The sequence below is a fragment of the Pholis gunnellus genome (assembly GCF_910591455.1).
Source record: "Pholis gunnellus genome assembly, chromosome: 18".
Lineage (NCBI taxonomy): Eukaryota > Metazoa > Chordata > Actinopteri > Perciformes > Pholidae > Pholis > Pholis gunnellus.
In genome coordinates, this window is record NC_136545.1 from 1504172 (window position 1) to 1526005 (window position 21834).

At 41.7% G+C, this 21834-nt stretch overlaps 1 protein-coding gene and 1 long non-coding RNA gene across 4 annotated transcripts; one reads left to right on the forward strand and one right to left on the reverse strand.

Moving 5' to 3' along the window:
* Positions 1–5: 5 nt before the first annotated feature.
* LOC306710352 (spindlin-1-like) lies at positions 6–20101 on the reverse strand. 3 transcript variants are annotated; one of them, XM_079178829.1, is made up of 8 exons: positions 19967–20101; positions 17464–17543; positions 16621–16729; positions 15130–15178; positions 14818–14953; positions 14514–14631; positions 5261–5494; positions 6–3592 (listed from the first exon to the last, which is right to left on the reverse strand). In XM_079178829.1, exons 3-8 carry the CDS (start codon positions 16658–16660, stop codon positions 3393–3395), a joined length of 777 nt encoding a protein of 258 aa, XP_079034955.1. In that variant the 5' UTR covers positions 16661–16729; positions 17464–17543; positions 19967–20101; the 3' UTR covers positions 6–3392. The 3 variants fall into 3 exon arrangements, with proteins under 3 accessions (XP_079034955.1, XP_079034957.1, XP_079034956.1); XM_079178831.1 differs by lacking the exon at positions 17464–17543 and having other exon boundaries at positions 19967–20090; XM_079178830.1 differs by lacking the exons at positions 17464–17543; positions 19967–20101 and having other exon boundaries at positions 16621–16980.
* LOC306710743 lies at positions 15617–16741 on the forward strand. The gene is made up of 3 exons (XR_013767504.1): positions 15617–15657; positions 15953–16054; positions 16603–16741. It is a non-coding gene; the product is annotated as an uncharacterized lncRNA (long non-coding RNA).
* Positions 20102–21834: the final 1733 nt, after the last annotated feature.

The window sequence follows — 21834 nt, forward strand, 5'->3', positions numbered from 1 at the left end:
AAAAAACAAGCCCCATCCGACCTCTGAGATGTCAAATACCCGAATAAAAGAACCATGCTGGAAAGAAAACAAAGCACGCCATGTCAGGTTTTCCATCAACAATAGAAATTATTAACATACATTTTAAAACATACAAAAACAAAAGATACTAGGCAGAAGTATGACAGAAGGCCTGTGTCATTACAACATGAACCACAATAAATTGAAATGAACCGACTGAATTGGACATAACCTCGCTGCAAATCAAGTCTTAGATGTTATCTTGTTAAATAACAATAGTGCCCGTTGCGATGATCACGATCTCTCTTGAATAAAAAACAAGAGATTTACACGTACAGAAACCCACAGATCTCTGGCAGTCTGTCTGTTTTTATTTGTATTTTTTCAGTGCGCTTACAATAAGAACTGTACTCTGCCTCGGTGACTAACTACATCACAGGAAGTACACCGGCTGGAGGTTTTTCAAACTTTACTCTGTTCTGTACTTTGAGTTGGCCGAGACGTCTGATTGGTAAACGATGTCATGCATGGCTCATCAACCTTTACTGGTTTCCTTTCTAAAAATAAAATGCCAGTAAACATTCACTGGTAGCTGTTGCTGTTTTTATTCATAGTAATGTAATCATAATTTAGAATTATTCTGAAACCTCAAAAAACGTGACACAGAGGACTGAAGTCTAATTCATACAGTAAATGAAAGGTTTTCATTTTTGTGCAGCTGAAATGTTTTCCGGCTTTGTTTGGAAAAATGACAAATGCTACTAAAAGATCCAGTGTCCCTCTCCCTCCCACTGCCTCTCTCTTTATACAGCCTTTCCCGATCCTATTGCCGATTGGCTGGAATACTTTTTGTTTGTTTCCTATTTACAGCTGTATGAATATAAATTTGATTATTGCATTTTCACTTAAAATTTGACTCAGACTCATAATACTATTGTGGAATTACATTTTCAAGTTTACCTCACCAAGTCCTCTCTGGGCTTCCACGGTGTATGAACACCAGAGGGTTTTATTTGCATCGAATTATTTGCTGAATTTGACAAAAAGTGTATTAGATTAAAATCTCTGCCTGCGCCTTAAACATTATTATAATATATTAACAACACAGATTTAGTTTGAAGCTCTGCTGTAATAAACCAAACAATTATCCTAACCGACCGGCCGTCAATTTCAACGTTCTTTAGCTTCAATTAACGAGGATTCTTTTCTAGTCCAAAGAATGGGTCTGCCTGACAAAACACTGAAAGTGGCCACTTTGTTTGAGATATCAATAAAAGCTCTATTCTAACCTATGAATTGATATTTTTAGCTCAAAACTTTCCCTTCAACCTCAATTTCAAATCCGTACAGAACACATCATGGAAAACCTTCAGTCTCGTGTAAATCCAAATGAAATTATAATGTCCATTTGTATAAAAGATGAAATGTAAGCCTTCATTGGTTGTTAATCTCTTCATATATACTAAACACAACAGACTGTGTCCTCTCTTACTGCATACAGGCTGTGGAGCTTCTTCAGACAGCTCTACAGTCCACAATCTTTTGGTTTGTGTGTGAATACAAACGGGGATACTTTTGTCTCAGTAATAATTTGATCACTGATGGCTCAGAGATTGAAATCTTCACTGCATCTCGATGGCGGATTTGTTTTTCTTGTTTTTAAGTCCAACATACTGATGAACTGTCCGGGGAATATTCTTCTTAACCCCACTGAGATTTAAGGTGCATTAAATTTTCCCGGTCCTTAAATCCACAAAGTGTGACATTTAGAATCCAGCAGTGTGTTCAAGGTTCAAATGGAGGAAGAGCCCAGGAGATCCAGGTGTTTATCAGGTATTTAAAACAAACTGCCAAGGACAGAAAGAGCTTCGGCCGAGTTTCAGTTTTTGTTTCTCCGTCCTTTGACTCCTTCACTGATGACTTAGAAAAGACAACACAAGAGCAAATCCAAAGGCTTTAGTGAAATCACGAGAAAAAGTTGTCCGATTGTCTTTAACATCAAACAAGTTCACAACAGGAAAGGGGGTTTGGCAATGATAAAAGCAAAAAGGAAAAAAGTCCCCATCTTTCTTCTTTTTTTTTTTAAAGTGACAGTTTTCAGCTGCAGACGTCTTCAAATGAGGCCTTGTTGACCCTCTTCATGAGTAGTTCAGCTGGAGATGACGTGTTAGGAACGGCCAATCAAATATTCAGAATTATTAAATAATCCTAGTAAAATGATTTTACTAACACAAAGTTATGAGAAGTCCAATTTTTCTTTTTTTTAAATCAATGATGAAGTCAAAACTATGAGAGAGTAAATCAAATTTAAGACCAAAAGTATACATTGACAACTGAATCAAATGATAAATTGTAATTATGGGCATAAACATGTGTCACTGGAAACTGAATTTGAATCATTTGAATTTGTTCAACTTGAATGATTGCATTGAAAAACTGAATCAGCAGAGCACAGTCTGAAATGGTTTTTTGTTTGTTTGGAACTGAATTCCAATAAACTTGAAATTGAATTGAGTCGATCCTCACTGAACAATCCAATTCTCTGTATACTTCCACATTCAGCTCTCACAATTCAATTTCAAACCAGTGCAGATTCACACAACTCCGGTCCGAGTATGTTCGGTCCGAGTATGTTTCGATAGCTGGTTTATTGGATGAAATCCAAAGTGTCAGAAACCAGAATTTTCTTTCCGTCCTCCCCTTTTCTCCAGGGGGCTTCACAGGAAGGAGTGCGGATCGCAGATGGACTTTATCGGTCTTTGCTGAAGTCGAAAACGTGACGACAGATCTTTGAGGACTTTTAGAATCGTCATGTTTCCACACTGCCAGCCGCTCCAGACCACATTCCTTATGTCGTCTATTAGCTTTTTAGCACGATCAAACTTTTCGATGACACCTTTTCCTCTACCAGCAGCCCACTGGATGAAATCAGACACTGAAACATAATTTGACAGTTCAGTTTCTTTAGGCGTACGGACCTCTTGGTAAAATCATGAAAGCATTTCAGGGGTCAGTTAATTATTGTTTAGAATTCCAGATTCGACAAAGACAAAGTTGTATCATCTCAAAATCTTTTTCTGGAGTAAAACTGAATTTTTGGACCTTGTAAGAGTAATAAAACCGTTGCCGATGATTTTACATTTTAAGGGTTTAAGAAGGTCAGGATGAGAGTCTTTAATGTCACTGAGCTGTTTGTTTTTTCCCCATCTGAAACTTTCACGGACAAACGCAGATTCTCAAGAAGTATCTATCGTGTCTTCTTTCCGTTGTGTGAATTCCTTTTGTGAGTTTTCTTTGATGGTCTGAGGAACAAGGGCTGGATCGAATGATTCAGATGTTTCAACATGTGCTGCGTTTTGTTTCTGTCACGAGGGTTAGGGTTAGGCCAAGTCTTACAAGGTTTTGACCAGGTCATAGACGTAAATGAGGAAGTCGTCGTCAAACTTGATGAAGTAGACAGAGGGCTTGGCCTCCACCTGGTGGATGACCATGCCTGTTCGTTTGCCGCCATCCTCTTTGGCATACTCCACCTGTTTGCCCACCAGGCTGTCCACCACCTCGCCAGGTTCCCTCTCCGTCGGGACACTGTCGTCTACAGGAAGGGAGGGAGAGAGACAGAGAGGCAGAGACAGAGAGGGAGAGACAGAGAGAGACAGAGACAGAGAGGGAGACAGAGAGACAGAGACAGAGAGGGAGACACAGAGAGAGACAGAGAGACAGAGACACAGAGGGAGACACAGAGAGAGACAGAGAGAGACAGAGACAGAGAGAGACAGAGACAGAGAGAGACAGAGAGGGAGACAGAGACACAGAGGGAGACACAGAGAGAGACAGAGAGAGACAGAGACAGAGAGAGACAGAGACAGAGAGAGACAGAGACAGAGAGAGACAGAGAGGGAGACACAGAGAGAGACAGAGAGAGACAGAGAGAGACAGAGACAGAGAGAGACAGAGACAGAGAGAGACAGAGACAGAGAGAGACAGAGACAGAGAGAGACAGAGACAGAGAGAGACAGAGAGGGAGACACAGAGAGAGACAGAGAGAGACAGAGAGAGAGAGACGGAGGTGTTAGCAGGAATTGGTATAATGATTTTTACTCTTCTAGTAAAAAAGAGAATAACAGAGATAAAAAGACGTTTCCAGTCAATTTGAAGGAACAATTATGAGTAAGTAAAGTTTTAACTAAACAGTAAAGTGTATGTTAATGTCCAACATATAAGCACAGTCAAACTAAAACATACTACTGAAAAAGTCAATTCAACGAACTAAGTTTACCCAATAAACAAAATGTTATTAAATATAACAAAAAAATTAACAAGACATACAACGAAACATATATATATATATATATATATATACATATATATATATATATATATATATATATATACATATATATATAAATAAAATCTCAAGTATAAATATAAAATGGAAAATACATAAAATTAATTAATAGTACATAAAAAAATACATAAAATGAATTAAGAAGTAATAATGACGAAATTATAGAAAAAATATTTTTAAATGTATAAACAATGTTTAATTTCATAGGTTTATGATTATTTACTTTCCAATCACAGGGCTGAGCGATATGGCTACAATTGATATCTAGATGAATATACAAAAGTTGTCAGATATAAGATAATAATAAAAATAGATAATGTCTTTTTATTGTCATATACATTTTACACATACACAAAATTTGACCTCTGCATTTAACCCATCCCTTATAGGGAGCAGTGGGCTGCTGAAAAGCACCCGGGGAGCAGTTAGGGGTTCAGTGTCTTGCTCACGGACACTTCGACACATGACACATCCCAGTCAAGGATCGAACCGACGACCTTCCGGTTACCGGACAACCCTCTTAGCCCAGTGTGTCATGGCCACACCCATAAACATATAAACAGTCAAACCATAAAGCAAATGTATGCAAAATCATATATAAAATCCCACTGATGCTTAGGGCATGACATTATAATTAAATTTAAATCTATTAGCTTTGAATTACCATTAGCTCTGAATAATACATTTAAATTTCACAATTTTCAAGAAAAATAAATATGATGATATTGTTGTTCTGACATTCCAATAACATTGGATTATTAGCTGGGTGCCTTTACAGCAGCCTCTTAAAGTGGATAGAATTCAGACATCATTCAAATACTCGGGACACATGAAGGGACCAGGTGGGCTCAGGTAGGTTCCTCTTTAAAATCACCACCTGTTTAAACCAAAGTTGAACAAGAGGACTTCACTCACTTGAGTCGGGCATGATGCGGAGATCTCCCTCTTTGTAGTCGTCCAGCAGCTGGTACATGTAGAGGACCGGGTCTTTCTCGTAGGTTATGTAGAACCAGGTGGTCATGATGGGAGCCCGGGCCAGCACCATCCCCCTCCACTCCTCTTTTGGACCCTCCTCCGTCTCAAACATGTGCTCCACTGCTTTACCGATCATGGTGTCCGCTAGGTTGACATCTGTTAGACGCGATTTAGCTGCAGGGATTCAAATAAATTTAAATCACCGGTTCAAATCTGCCTGGGAACCTTTGCTGCATATCAGACCCCTCCTCTGCTGACTGAATAAAGGTACACAAAACATCTTTAAAAAATCCACATTACAAAAAAGAAAACAAACGGAACGGATAGAAAATTGAGAGACTAGATGTCTACTTATCCTTACCATAAGGTAAATGTCCTTTTGAGATTCACTTTATCAGACAGCTTTACACTGATTACTTGGCTCAACTTCCATCAGTCTAAGCTTGACTTTGAGCTAAATGCTAATCTTAGCATGCTAAAGTGCTACCATTCGTATGCTAACACGCCTATAGTAACATGATAACAGGCATGTTAACATCTAATAAATGTTAATGCTGACTTTTAGTATGTAACATTAGGAATTGAAGCATATATATAACTTATTAGCATAGGACACTACTTGCTTAGTGTGTTAGCGTGTTATGATCTGCCAACATTAGAATTTTACACTAAGATGCCTGATGTTGGCAGGTTCTGCCAAAATTAGCACTCAACTATACTAAACTTACCACTAGCATCTTACACTAACACGCTGAGTGTTAGCATATTATTCTCTGCCAAAATTAGCACTGAACTATATATTAAACATTAGCATATTATACTTCCATGCTAAATGTTAGTGTTACACCCCCAGAAAAAGGGGTGGATGAATAATCACGAGAGTGATATATAGTTTGCTTCTCAGCAGAAAGTTTTTAATGTTCGTCGACAACAAAAACACAGAGCAAAAAAAAGATCGCGGGTATTTTTCTAACGCCACTCGGCGGAGACCAAAGCAATCGATTCCCGACTCGAGATCAAAACCACACTGTAGATCAGTTTAACACTACGTATCTCAACTCGTACAATTCAGAACAAAGCAACCGATGCAAGAAAACACAATGTTATTTCAACCACGTATTCATGTGTCATGAGTCCTATCAATCACATTCAATACACCATGAAATTACTATTTCCCTTAATTAATAAAAGTGCATGTTTTTCAACTTGTCACACTCTCTCCTACAAAATAAATGTCGTCCCGACATTAACTCAAACATTTTCCATTAAACAGTCTCTTATGAACTTGACACTGAAGATCTTCTTCTGTAATCTGGTGCTTGAACAAAGGTCAAGGGTCACAGCTCAAATACAGTCCATATTCACAGTTTTCTTTTTTCTTTTGACTGTCCATTATAACCAGTACATACATTGTCCTCAAAAACAGTCTGTAAGAACAATCAACTAGAAGTCCATGGTTCTAACCAATGTTTCTTCTGTAGGCTCACTTTTTCTAGAGTACATACATACAGGGTGACTGAAGGTAGTATGGCTGTAAGGGTGGCAACCATGGGACCCGTCCTAGTGCGGGGTAGAAAGGTAACAGCTGGGGTGTTGACTGGATGTTGTAGCATGAAGGGGTACCAAGCTGATCATAGGTGATGCGTCTTGGCGGATGTCTCTCTCTTTGTGGCAGCTGGTAGGCCGGCTCTACAGGTTCAGCAGCAGCACTTGATGATGGAGAGGTATCTGGAGAGTGATTATCAGGCAGATTTCCAGCGGGTAAGTTTATCTCCTCATCAGGCAAGTTGTCAACAGGTGTGCTGGCCTCATCCAGCTGATCTCCATCAGGAGGCTGTGCTGGCATGGCAACAGGGACTGTCACTCCAACTCTCTGTTCCACTGATGGGGGCCCATGTTCAGGCTCCATCTCTGGTTCGGCAGGCAACGTGGAAACCTGAAATGGCTCATAGTGAAGGTCATATTCATCTCCACTGTCTTCATCAGACTCTTGAAGCTGTAATGCAGGCTGGTGTCTTCTTTTCTGGTTGCTTTTGTCATTTTTGGTCACTTCTGGTTGTGTCTCAAAAGGTAGGTGGTCACAGGACATGAGCAAATTTCTGTGCAGGACCCTGGAGCGTCCCTTACCCCTTTCTGGTCTTACTTCATAAATCGGCAGGTCAGACCCCATTTGCCTCACTACCGTGTGAACTGTGTCCTCCCAATAGTCACGGAGTTTTCCTGGTCCTCCTCTTGGTGTCAGGTTTTTGATCAGAACTCGCTCACCAGGCTGTAGCACTGAACTCCTAACTTTTATGTCATAATGCTTTTTACTCCTTTCAGCAGCTTTTTGAGCATTCTCATTTGCAATGGCATATGCTTCCTCCATACCTCTTTTCCACCTCTCCACATAGTCACGCTGGTCACTGGAACCTGACTCTGTGTACAGTCCAAACAGCAAGTCAACTGGAAGCCTAGGTGATCTCCCAAACAGAAGGTAGAATGGTGAATAACCTGTCACATCACATCGGGTACAGTTGTAGGCATACAGCAGTTTGTTAAGAGACTCCTTCCAGTTTGATTTCTGTGTTTCAGTCAGTGTCTTAAGCATCTGCAACAAAGTCCTGTTCATATGCTCCACTTTACCATTTCCCATCGGGTGATAGGGTGTTGTCCTAGACCCGGCCATGCCACTGAGTTGTTTTAACTGAGTGAACAACTGATTTTCAAATTCTCTCCCTTGGTCATGGTGGATGCGAGAGGGGAACCCAAACTTCAGAGAAAAGTCATTGAAGATGAGATTTGCAGCAGTTTTTCCTGACTTTGACGTGGTGGCATATGCTTGAACAAAACGTGTGAAATGGTCCACAATCACAAGGATGTACTCATATCCACCTTTGCATCGGTCGAGATGTAGGAAATCAATACATACCAGTTCAAAGGGCTGTGTTGTCACAATATTTGTCAGGGGAGCTCTCATTTCATGGCATGGCTTTTTCTGCTTGAGACAGGTGCAAGCTTTAGTCACATAGTGTTCAATGTCAGATTGCATATATGGCCAGAAGAAGCGGTCTCGTACTAGAGATACTGTGCGATCTGCACCTTGGTGTCCCATGTTATTGTGCAACTCTTCTAGCACCTTTCCTTTGTACTGGTCTGGTAGGACCAACTGCCTACGGCCTGTGGTAGTCCTGTACAAAACACCATCACTGTCAATTGTCAATTTGTCCCATTCTCTGAACAGACATTTTGTTTTTGGACTGAATGTCTTTAGCTGTTTAACTGGCGGTCTGGAGCCTGACAGTTTGCAGTCTAGCAGTGGACTGATGTACGGATCTGATTTTTGTGCATCTCTTAACTGCTCTTTTGGAATGGGGCTGACTGGTGCTGTGGCTGACTCATCTGCAACTGAGACCGACATGGATGCAACGGAAAATGACAACATTTCAGGAGACTTTGCTTGTACCTCAACTGCTTGGATCGTGGCAGCGATGGTGTCGGGTGGCAGCTCCTTAGAACATTCTCTCATCAATGACTCTGCATCCAGTGGCATCCTTGACAAAGCATCTGCGTCACTGTTCTCTTTCCCTGGCCTGTACTTTATTGTAAAGTGGAAATCAGCCAACTCTGCAACCCACCTGGAAGTGGTCGCGTTCAGTTTTGCAGTGGACAGGACGTATGTGAGCGGGTTGTTATCACTATACACAGTGAAGGTTGGAGCATAATACAAATAATCACGGAATTTGTCAGTGATTGCCCATTTTAAAGCTAGAAATTCTAACTTTCCTGCATGGTAGTGATAGTTCTTTTCAGCTGCTGTTAATGAGCGGGAGCCATAGGCAATGACTCTCAGCTTGCCATCTTGTTTTTGATACAGGACTGCTCCCAAGCCTTGGTGTGACGCATCTGTGTGTACAACGAATGGCTGAGTGAAATCAGGGAAGCCCAACACTGGTGGGTGGAGCAAACAGTCAATTAATTGTTCAAGTGCCAGTTGGTGCTGATCAGTCCATGTGATTGGCTTTTTAGAGGGCACGACATGACTCACGTTCTTTGTTTTTGATTTTGTTGTTTTGTCAGGGACCTCGTCTGGGTCTTTTTTCAGGAGGTCATACAGACAGCTTGCTTTCCTGGAGAAGTCTTTGATGTATTGTCTGTAGTAGGTGAGTAGACCAAGCATTTTTCTGAGCTGACCCACATTCTGCGGCCTGATTTCTTTCAATGCCCTGACTGCTTCAAAATCAGCTGGATCAACTTTGCTGCCCTCTGCAGACACTATTCTTCCCAAATAACGGACCTCCGGTTTTAAGAGATCACACTTACTTGGTTTGAGTTTGATGTCATATTCCCTGAGGCGTTTCAGCACTTTTCGCACATCATCCACATGGCTTTCAAAGGTCTTACTGAAAACCAGTGTGTCGTCCAGATAAGGGATGCAGATGTTATCCCGGAGCCCTTCCAAACATTCCTCCATACAACGTTGGAAGGCAGCAGGGGCGTTCATGAGGCCAAAAGGAATGCGTATCCACTCATAAAGTCCCCACGGTGTAACAAAAGCTGTCACTGGTCTGCTCTCTTCGGAGATAAATCCCTGGTGATAAGCTTTTCCCTGGTCTAAAAGGGAGAACCAGGAATTACCACCTAAACTGTCCATGATGTCTTGGACCCGAGGGATAGGCTGGCGGTCGGGATGTGTCTTCCTGTTCAGATCTCTATAGTCTATACACAACCGGAGGGTGCCATCCTTTTTTCTAACACACACAACAGGTGAGGAGTATGAAGAATGAGACTTTCTCACCCAACCCTGTGCTATTAGGTCATGGAGGTAACCCTTCATCTCCTGGTACAGGGGTTTTGGCACTGATATGTACGTGCGTTTGACTGGTTCGGGGTCTTTGAGAGAGATGGTCATTTGCAACCCTTCAATGCAGCCGATATCATTGTCTGATCTTGAAAAGGAATGACACTCTTCTCTAAGCATCTGTCTCACTACCTGTCTCTGACCTTCATCCAGATGACCTAAATCTACAGGTGGATCCCACTGTTCACTAGCTTTACAGGAGGTTTGGGTGCTAGTGTGATTCACTGTAGCTGGTGTTGTAACTTTCTCAAAGGTCTGGGCAGGCATTACAGTCAGAATGGTTTGTACTGTTCCAATTACTGTGCGCCCTAGCAAAACAATGTCGTGGTCAGTTGGGTTAGAGACATCAATTATGATGACTGGTACCACTCCTTTCCTGATTCTGACTAGTGTGTCGTAGAACTCAAGACCATCTGGCCACCCAGGGTTCAGGTCTGGCTGAAATAGCATGGTCATGTCTTGCTTGAAAGGCTGGACAGCTACACGACACTCAATCTGAATACTGCTGTGTTTTGGCACTGTAAGCATCTCTTTCTTTGTTTTCACTGTATACTCGTCTATCTGCTCGACACTCACAGCCTGTATAAAAGCTCTCACCTTATTTCTTTTGAGACTTGGGAAAGCTTTCCTCACAGCGCTGTACTGTTTGGTCTTCTCAGTCTTTGCCAGTATGTGTTCAACAACATTGAAACCTATGATAGGATGGGACAGGTGACAGCCTTTCATCACAAGCACGGGAACGATCAGTTCTTTTGTTTGGTCGGTTTCAGAGGCTAGCCGGAAAGTGGTCTCAACCCATCCCAGGTAAGGCATTTCAATTCCATTTGCAGCAGTCAATGTTAATCCATCAGGTGTGTCAAGAATTTCTGAAACATCTCTCAGTCTTACATCTGGTAAGTATTCAGTTTTCCATCTTTCATCAATGATCGATACCTGAGAGCCTGTGTCCCATAAAGCTTGGAGCTGGTGACCGTTCAGGTAACATTCAACAAGACAGCGCCTGCCAACTAGTGAGGTGACTTTGTGGGGGTGGCAAACTGGAGCAAGGGGTGGCAAATAGTGGGCACTATTGTCTTTGCAGGGAGGCTTTTCACTTTTAGTTGTCGGGTGAGTGCATTTTATCCTATGTTCAGTCCAATGTTGTTTTTGACATGCAATGGAACAATACAGTGTCTCTTTACAGGATGAGCACTGTTTCAGCTTCTTTGGTGAACTCACACTGCCACAATTTGCACATTTCTGGGACATTTCATTTGCTATGGTTAACACTCGTCCCGCAGGGGTAACCATCTCCCATTTAAAGGGGCCTCTCTTGATGGTCCGACTCCTCTAGTTTTACATCCAGCTTGAAAATGTTCTCCACTTCCACAGCGGTAGCAGTGCATGCAACGTTCCTCTGATCCAGTCTGCTGGCAGACAAAACACCTCCTTGGAGGATAAGCAGGGCCGTTGGTGTACCGGTGAGGTGCATGCTGGGGGTGAGTTGGATTTGGTGTTTGGGGCTGGCTGTGGCTGCTATGATACTGCTGTTGTGAAATATGGCCCTGGGGGTCCCTAACTGGCCTTCTAGCTAAAGGTGGGGCATAGGGTTGTGACTGGAACATAGGCTGCTGCAATGTTTCTTTAATCTGAGCTATTTCTGCACTGAGGCCTTTAAGAGAAGCAACACCTGTCTTAAGTTCTGCTAACTCTGTTAACCACTCAGGGGGCACTTTTGCTTTAGCTTCCTTCACAGGACATTTTGCAGATGGCGGGTCTTCTGACTGGACTACGCTTACACTTATAGCTGGCTGTGGGGAGCTGAACCTCTTCTTGTTTTTTCTTTCAGTCTCATTGGCACAGGCAATGTTTAACCTCTCTAGCAAAAGCTCATCTGAGGTGTTAGTATCTAACAAGAGGGGTTGCACGTCTATTCTGATACTGTCATTCTGGAGACCAGTAAGTACTGTGTGTAAGCACATGCGCTGAACTAGAGCTGGGTCATACTTAAGCCCTGATTCTGACTCTTGGGACGCAAATAGTACTTTCTGCCTTAGACCGAAGACTCGCATCAGGAAACTTTGAGGGGTCTCTTTGCTATGCTGTGCTTCTGAAGCTAGCTGCTTGTAAAGCTCTGTGGCGCTTTTTTCTTGGAAGTGTGAGCGTAGGATGCACCTAAGAGTGGAAAGGGTAAGGTGGAATTTTCCCTCCAAGTAGCTGCGTAGCTGTGCGCCTGGAGAAATAGCCCTGATTACCGCATCTACTATTTCTATCTCAGGATAACCTCTGCTTAGTCCATTCTCAATCTGGTGAACAAGACTGGAAAATGTCAGTTTATCTCTCTGGCCTGGTTCACCGATTTGACCTGAGATTTTGAAGTCTTTGCGCCAGCATGGGCTTGGCTGCGACTGAGCACTGGCAATGGGCTGCATGCTCACTTGTGGGCCGACAGGAGTTTGAGGTTGGTGCAGAGAACCATTAGCAATGGCATTGACATTAGTAGTCTGGTTGAATTCCAATCCTTGTTGTTGATTTAAAGCTCTTAGCTCCTCCATTTCTTTCTGTGTTCCTGACATCTCATCGTGCTTGTTTTGTACCACTTCAACAATGTAGTCTTTCAGTATCAATAATTCGGACATGCCGTCATCTTCTAGCTCTGCCACCTCCTCTCTTTCAAGGTGGTTCAATATATGAGTCAACAATGATATGCGGGATTTTCCTTTAACATTTGCTCTTTGTTGGTCTGACATGTTGAGAAAATCACATATTTCCAGTAAATTATCTTTGGACAGGGTGTGTAATGCACCTACTACCTCTTCTTGTAGCTCTTCCAGGGCTGCCATGTTGACAGGGCAGGATAGGTTTCAACTGTAAAGGAGTCAACTCTGAACTAGAAGGTCTTTTCTGTCCCTGATGATCTCTAACTGGTCTCAGGTGACGTGTACTCAACCTCCAGCTTGCAGCTCTCCTTGTACAGCAACACGTTCTTCACTGCCGCCTGCCTGGGTTGTAATGGGGGGGATTTAGCTAGCTCGGAATTCAGCGAACAGATCGTGGTCACTGGACATCTGAACAGCAATCCCAGCGGTGCCTCCAAAATGTTACACCCCCAGAAAAAGGGGTGGATGAATAATCACGAGAGTGATATATAGTTTGCTTCTCAGCAGAAAGTTTTTAATGTTCGTCGACAACAAAAACACAGAGCAAAAAAAAGATCGCGGGTATTTTTCTAACGCCACTCGGCGGAGACCAAAGCAATCGATTCCCGACTCGAGATCAAAACCACACTGTAGATCAGTTTAACACTACGTATCTCAACTCGTACAATTCAGAACAAAGCAACCGATGCAAGAAAACACAATGTTATTTCAACCACGTATTCATGTGTCATGAGTCCTATCAATCACATTCAATACACCATGAAATTACTATTTCCCTTAATTAATAAAAGTGCATGTTTTTCAACTTGTCACATTAGCATAGTATGTCAATACTGATATACAATGTATAAAACATTAGCATGTTACAATGACCTGCTACATATTAGCATGTTCTGCGAACACTAACACGCCACTACACTAAATAATATTGCGCTATCATGCTAATGTTAGCATGTTATGTTTTGGCGACAACATTTTGCAGATAAGTGGTCTATGTGCGATTAGATACGTGAGTTTTTTTTTACATTTTTGTTCGTAGAAAATGTTCAAAATAGTTGCAAACGAGTAAAAATAAAGACTTTCTTCCAAAAACTAGTAAACTAAATGAGCAGCCTTCTATCACCACTGTGTTCAGCGTTGTAAGAGCCAGTTTGTATTCTTAACAGTTTTTTGTATTTTATGTTTATTGCAAAAGTATGTGTGTTATGCCCTTTAGAATGTTTACCATATAATAGAGGTAATTGGTAAAGGTCATGTTGTAAAATGTGCTTCAAATGTGTGTTTTTGCCCTATGAAGATAAAGGCTCCTCTATTCTGTCCTGCTATTGGATAATATTTGGTTGACTCCTTTAAGTAGGTTTTCAATGCTAGTTAGGTTTTGATGAAGCAGGATGTGGAGCAACAATTTTTCTGACCGCAAATTATAGACCGCAGATTAAAGACTTTTTAGTTATAGCCAGCAGAAGGTCAATGTTTTAGTACTCCAGTTATTGCATAAGGACTTTGTTTATTTTTTGTTTACATGGAATAAAACTACTTTTAACTACGAGCGACGTGCCTCATCCTTGGACAGCTAACAAGACAAGTTTAGCCTTCAATAGCTCATGGTGGTCTACGCGAGTCAGAACCCTTTACATCCTGCAAGAAGTGGCCAAGAAGGACAGTAAAATAAGCTGCCACTACAAGCGTGATCCTGTTCTCAGTTCAGTCTTACCCAGTCTGTCCGGGAGCACCTCCAGTCCCTGAACCCTCTCGTCTTTATGGAGCTCCAGACCATAAACGCAGTCAAAACCATCGTACTTTATCAGATAGAGCGACGGGTTCACTGGCACCTGGTGGACACATACATTTAAAACATTGATTTTCTGTTGTTTTCGTGTGTCTTTACACACAATCCTACAAGTCGGTACGTTTGCTTTAACAATGATAGTTTTGTGTGTTGGAGGCAGATGGCAATGTAGCAGTCTGGATGCTGACCTCAGCATTTGTGTATGCCGGTACAGATCCAGTCAGCTTACCTGGTCGAGCACCAATCCTTTCCAGACTACGTGTCCTCCTCCTTCCTTCCACACGTGTTGGATCCTGCTGCCGACGATGTTGCGTCGAGGCTGCGACAGAACTTTGGTGGTCGGCCCCAGACTGCTCTTGTGTTTCCTGCCAGGAGGCATGAAACAACATAGTCAATGTCATCGGATTTGAGATTTGCGTTTATTGTTTGCACTTTGAGTTGCATCTATAGAATTCCCTAATTAACTCATATTATGTTCCCTTCGAGTCCAATTATTTTGGCTATAACAAAGACACACGAGCTGCAAACCCTCTTAACTCACTTATGAGGATTCTTCTTCTTCATCATGTTTGCAGAAACACTTGCATGCCCTGAGGAGAGAAATAAAATCACAGCACATTTGTCAATTCAAATTACAACTTCCTGCTAAGATTTAAAGGATGGTTTGTGGTCTAGCCTATTTACTAGGGATCCTGCATAATTTATTTTACTGCTGACCATTTTCAGAAATATTCAAATAAAGGGGAAAGTCAGTAGTTGTGAACAGAGGCTGTATTCAAACATGGTGAAAAGGATCATGGGAATTTGGTCATTTGTTGCATTGAAAATGCTTCTGTTCAACCGACCACTTCATCCTCTCAGTCTACATCCCCATGTAACCCTCTGATCCAGAAACTATTTTTAATTACGTAGCCAATCACGGACCGCCAGCTGCCATAAATATCCGGGTCAATATTAGGTCACTTCCTGTTTACCTTTGGTTCAGCCAGGACGGCATCTGAGCAGCAGCGGCTACGATCGGTGTCGTAACTAGACCGTGTGGGTTTGCGCACTAAATCTGCAGTCAGTGGTGAGTAGAACAAAGACTAAACGTAATCTCCAGCTGGCTTAACATTTAGCTAGCTCCCGCTAGCTTAGCGCTTAGCATAGCTGGGTTAATATTTGATTAGGGAGGCTTGTTTATTTTAGCCCTGTAATTATTTTGGGTTTCTTTTTGTTTAAGCAATTCAATTCATTCTGTGCAGTTGTTAAAACCTGTTAATAATTAAGTGACTGATGTCTTAATATGATTTTCAACATGACAGATATTTGTATTTATCCTTTAAAAGTTCATGTTCATTTATCATTCCTTGTGGCCTTTTTAGGTCAGGTTTTTGTGACCGAGTTCCGGAGCACGTAAAGGTTTGGATGGCGAGCTACAAATGGAGATTTCTTTGGACCACAATTCCTTTTCCTTCCCACAAGAGGTGTGGTAGGAACAAACTAAACTGATTCGATGAACTATCTGAGAAACTAACTGAACGGAGAACAATATGAGAAACAACCTGAACGGAGACTCTATGAACTATATGGAAAATGAACTGAACTGACCTTTCTGAAATGTTTATTTTTTTTGTATGTAATTAATTTTTGTGTGGAATATAATCACAATACAACTCTTAGTCAAACTTATCTGTGACTCAGTGGTGGTTCCTTTAGCGAGAATTGGGCTCAGTAGACAAGCCTAGAATCTATAACTGTTTACAACTGGTCCTTAAATTCCTTTTATACCTTAAAAGAAGAAGCACATGTTACACCCACATGATGATAACCCATCTTCGATGACAAAATAACAGTTGACTAAACACAGACTGGTGGATTATCTCAATGCAGCAATTTTTAACTCTGCAAGTTGACTTCAACTTGACTCGACTTCAGACAAACAAACTAAATCTAATGGAAATCTGTCAGAAAACAAATACTACAACCATGTGGTGTCTGCAAGTTGAATGTAATAACTGTGTGTGCCCTGCAGGTGGGAATGACCTCTGACCTGCATCAGCTGTGTCTCTGTGTCCCGGAGTGCTCTTCATTCATCTGAAGGCAGGGAGGCAGCCAGGCTGCCCGGCCGCACAGCTACAACACCACAAACCTGTCCAGGGCTTCAACGGGAGGAGGAGAGAACAGAGAGCACGTTATCTAATCTGAGGAATAACACAATGACTTCTAGTCACAAAAGATGTCTGTTCATGGATCCAATCTACTCTCCTGCTATAGCCTTCACTGACATCTACTGGTGAAAAGCAGGAACAACAACAACATCAAGAACAGACCTGTGTCATGTCTGTCAAACTGCTGCCTCATCATTCTGTCACCTCGACTGATTTTACCCAGTCATGATTAACTGGTCACAAACATTCAGCTTGGTATTAAATATCACGATGTCTTAATGATGATGATGTGTCTGGAACTGCATGCTGGGAACTCTGCATTACAATCTTCTTATTAGCTTGGTGTAAATACTGGAAGCCGCTTTAGCAGATACTGTGTAAAACGAAAATAGACACATGAAGAAATGTGTCTTTTTCACAATAATTAGCATGTTTAAATGCTGCATGTCCTGCCAACATTAACATGCCCGTATACTTCTCTTAACAGAATTCAGGGCATTTTATTGCCTCCACGCGTCTCTCAACGTGGAGACAACTGCAACTCGCAGCTATCGGTGCTAATTGCTGACAGGGCTAACAGTGTTAAGCAGAGGGGGAACTGTAGGGTGGGCGCTCCGCTTCTGCCCTGTTGCCATTCGAGTGCAGTGCAGAGCGGCGGGCATGAGCTAGCCAGAGGGGCACGCTCACATGCACTAAACAATCAGTGCAGGTTTAGCAGTATTTACCCTGTCTACAGTATTCAGGAGTGCTGATGTTCAGCAGGTTTCCAGCTTTTAAGTTTTCCGGCTCATCTGCCGAACCAAACCTGTGACAGAAAAAACACAGTCAACCACTCAACCAAATTCAAAGACGATTGATCTGAAAGCAGGACTGTGGCTCTCAGTGAACGATGCCAGTAAAATAAGTTAAACTTCCATATTGTTGGTTATACCATTGATATATACGACCTCATATACGAGCACCTGTCAAAGTTTCAGAACTTATCAATGTGATGACAACTGAGCGATGAAGACGCTCAGAGAGCTGGTGTGAAGCTCCAACATGTGCGGAGAGACAAGAATAACTGCCTTTCGGTTGAATGCCTCCGCCAACCAGTCAAGTTGAGTTTACATCCACGTCTGTCCAAAATGTCATCACTTCATCATTTCATGCTTTTAAACAATTGTGTGAAATATGAACGTTTTATCAGAGCACACTTTGAAAACTGAAACAGGCTCAGAAACAGACATTTTGCAGCATTTGGCTACAGCTGGTGTTGATTTCCCTCCTGTTGCCCTGGGCAACACATGATTAGCCTGTCATGAGGGGCAGCGCAATGCCCGACTCACTCTATCCAAGACACAACTTCAAATGGACTGAAACCGGAGAGTCCGAAACTGGGAGTAAAAACGACATTGTTCTTTGTGCACACACACACACACATTTACATTTCTCTCTGGTCCCCCCTAAACATCTGGATGCACTGCCCAAACTGTTAACACGTTCAGACTTCAGCACCGTGATTCAACAGGTACAATAAAGCTGGAGTGGTCTTGTTTTTTAAGACTAGTTCTAGTACTTTAACTCTCAACTTGCCAAAAACTCATCGTTTCATTTGATTTGGTTTCTGTATTTAAAAAGCTAGACTTTGAAGGGCTAACTCGGTGTTTGCACAGCGGGCTGTTTTTCTTTTAGTTATGGCCAGGTTGAAACTTTGACTTTTTTCAATACAAACAAAAGCCTCATCTCAATCTCAATAATTAACAGGAAATATCAGGACAGAAATACCAGAGATAATATCAAAACAATGTTATGTGTTCAATAAATGCTGGGCAATATATTCAGTACCAGTCTACAACCTAACAGTCTCTGTTAGGTTGTCTTACTTTCATGCACACATTTGATTATTTCATCACCAGCTCTGCAACACTGTAGCAGAGCAGTAACCTTGGAAACATTTTTAGCTAGCGTACATGCTACAATGTAGCAGAGTTGTAACTGTAACTGATTGTGCGTCGGGATGTCGTTCCAATGTTTTATTAAGCCCAACTGCCACGTTGCCGTAGTGGTATTGGGTGAGGTTGTATCGGAGTAGTGAAGTACATGAGGACAGTATCAGACCCGATACTTGATGTTTGTATGGGTGCATCCCTCACAACTGGTCCTGAGAATCATCTTTTACTTAAGCAAATATGCCAAAGCTGTAAAAAAATAAAAGAAAAAAAGAAAACACTTTGATGTTCAGTTAATACGAATGTTAAATAAAAACCCAAACTGTGTTCGAGGGATAGCATGATTTTATTGTGATTTGGGTGAACTGTGCCTTTAAAAGAGAATATAGCTCACAGATACGCTGTAGGAAGACAGACGTATTACAGATATATTGGAATCATACAGTTTTGGGTACCGCAAGTAGACAAACAAAACAACACCACTGTAATCTTTCACTACTCTGATCTTCAGTTGAGATGAGCATCAGCCGGTCGGTAGGCCTGCTGGAGCTCTAGCTGTAGTTGCACCATCAACCTGCAGCTGACCTTTGATTTCATTTGGTTACAAGTTGGTAAAGGGGGCGTGGCCGTCACCAGACTGGAGCATTCAAATCAGCTTTCAGCAACTTCAACATGAAAATCACAGCACTGTTGTTGTTACTTCATTCAATGCAATGAAATTTAAAAATAAATCCAGCAAATGCATCTGTGCCAAACCAAACCCTATGTTTAAAATGAAAGTTTTTACCGCTTTCATTCTCCACTGACAGCTGTTTTAGCCACGTGTCTGCTTTATTTCATCTGCCAGTATGGAGCAGGTTGCTAGTTCGACTACCACTTTGCTAACTAGAAAAATAATGTATATATTCAGTAATCATCCTCACTGACAAACGACCGAGCAGATTCTGCAGGGCCAGCATGTCAGCCATGTTGCTCGCCTTTTTATTACTAGTATTTACAGCCCCAGACCAGGGGAAAGGGGGCGGATAAGGGGCCTCAGAAAAGTGGACATCGCAGGGACTGTCCGGCAGGATTTCTGCGACAAAGGCAGAAATATTCCAGACGGAGACAGCAGCAGACCGGGCACGGTCTCTCGCTGTCTGCCGCTGCTTCCCCCGCCCCTCCCCCGCCAGACCAACCGTCGGCGGGAGAACGCCAGCGATAAAACGAGCGCTCAGTGTGTGTTGCTTTTGGCTGTTTAACTGAGGGCTGACTAGCTAGCTAAAGAGAGACAGGTGCATATTTGTTTCTGTCTTACCGTTTTTATTTTTAAAAAATGGAGTTCGAAGCGAACTGCGGCGGGTTTTCTCGCCTCCTGCTGTTTGTCCACAGAGCCCGTTTCGACTTCTCAGGAACCAGCAGAGAGACTCCACGGCCATCTCACCACGGAAAGTTAAGGTGTACCAGAGGAAACGCAAGACGTCCGGTTCAGCCTTTCACAATAAAAGCGCCGCTAGGGACTGAGACTAGGCTTTGACTAGATATGAAAGCGCATGTCACAAATGTATTGAATAAAATCAAATTTAAAAAAGTAGCACGAACCGTATGTCCCCTAATGTTAGTTACATTTAGCGACAGGAATACTACCGGAAATCGTCCGCTGTCTTCCTCAGTATCAGATGTTGTAGGCCTATATCTGTATCCAGTCTTTGGTGTGATTAGCCTAGCTTAGCACAAAACCTGGAGGCAGGTAAATGCTATATTTTTATGTTAACAAACAACCAGCCTGTCTGGTGGTATTTCAGAGGTAACATTTGTGGGGCAGTAACTAATTTGGACAGATGCAAAACCAGAAAAATTACACAATTTGATAATTTGACATAATGCATTTTATACCATTCCTAGTTTAATAAATTAAATAATCTGGTTTGGCATACCTTCAATTCTCCATTTGTATGAGGTGTCAACTTGGGTAGCTGTGCTCTGGCGAGCATTTTACCTCATTATCTTACTGCTTTCTTGTTTGGTAATCCTGAATTTCTGATCTTGCAAATGCAATGACAACAACAACACTTGGCATTTAGCAAATCAAATTGCAGTGTAGCAACAGGCAATTATACCCATATGGCATTAAATCCACTGTAATTGCTAAAGGCTTCGGGCATGTGTATTGTTGCTTTCCCACACCCGGGACATTTGACTAGAGTGTGGGGCTATCGTCTCAGGCCAAGCACAATTAAAACATCATTTAAAACTATAATATCCAGCCACTGACCTTTAATTGTAGAATATTGACAAATAACATCAGCAACCAAGTTTTTTTTGTCATGCAATAATCCAGAAATATATTGTATGTGTGGGCCACTTATGTATTTAAATATCGATTCTAAATAACTCAGTACCACTAAAACTACAGGTTTTTTATTTTCTGAATGACACAATAACATAATGCATATGTAACCTAGCATAAAGAAATATGTAAGAGTTTTCTTCTATTTCTTCCCCTTTTCCTGTTTCACTTTTCAAATCACATTTTTTTTCATGCACACTTGGTCTAATTAATTTTATGTTTTTAAATTATTTGTCAATGTAAACAAATGCTTTTTGTGAAATTGTATTTCACATCAATCCATTGCCAACTTCTTTGACTGGAAAAAAATATAAAAGCTGAATCAGTTAAGAATACAGTTAAGATAAATAAACATTGAGCAAATAAGGGTTATAAAACACATTAAAAGCGAATGCTGAGAAAAACTGACAATGAATGTGGAAGAGGTAAGAAAGACTAAGAAGAGTTCTTATTTTTTCTATCGCCTCACTTCCGGTCGTATTGCTGCGAATGACGCTCTTCACTCTCTCTCCCCGCCCCTGCCTCGCTCTGCCAGATAGTGCAACCGAGAGGAAATACAAGAACACCAACTGGCGCATTACGCTGTTTTCCCCTGCTTAATAGTGATCCGCCCTGCTGTTGAATGCGACAGAGGAGGAAACAGACAGAGAGGGAGAGACAGGTAGATAGAGACAGACAGACAGACAGATAGATATAGAGACAAGCAGAAATGACAACCAGGCAGACAGATGTAACATTTCAGTTGATCAGTTAGGCTAATAAAAATAAGTTATGATACAATCTGTCTGACAGTTAAGGCAACATTTTGTTATTTAATTCCTCCTGTCAGAGCTGTG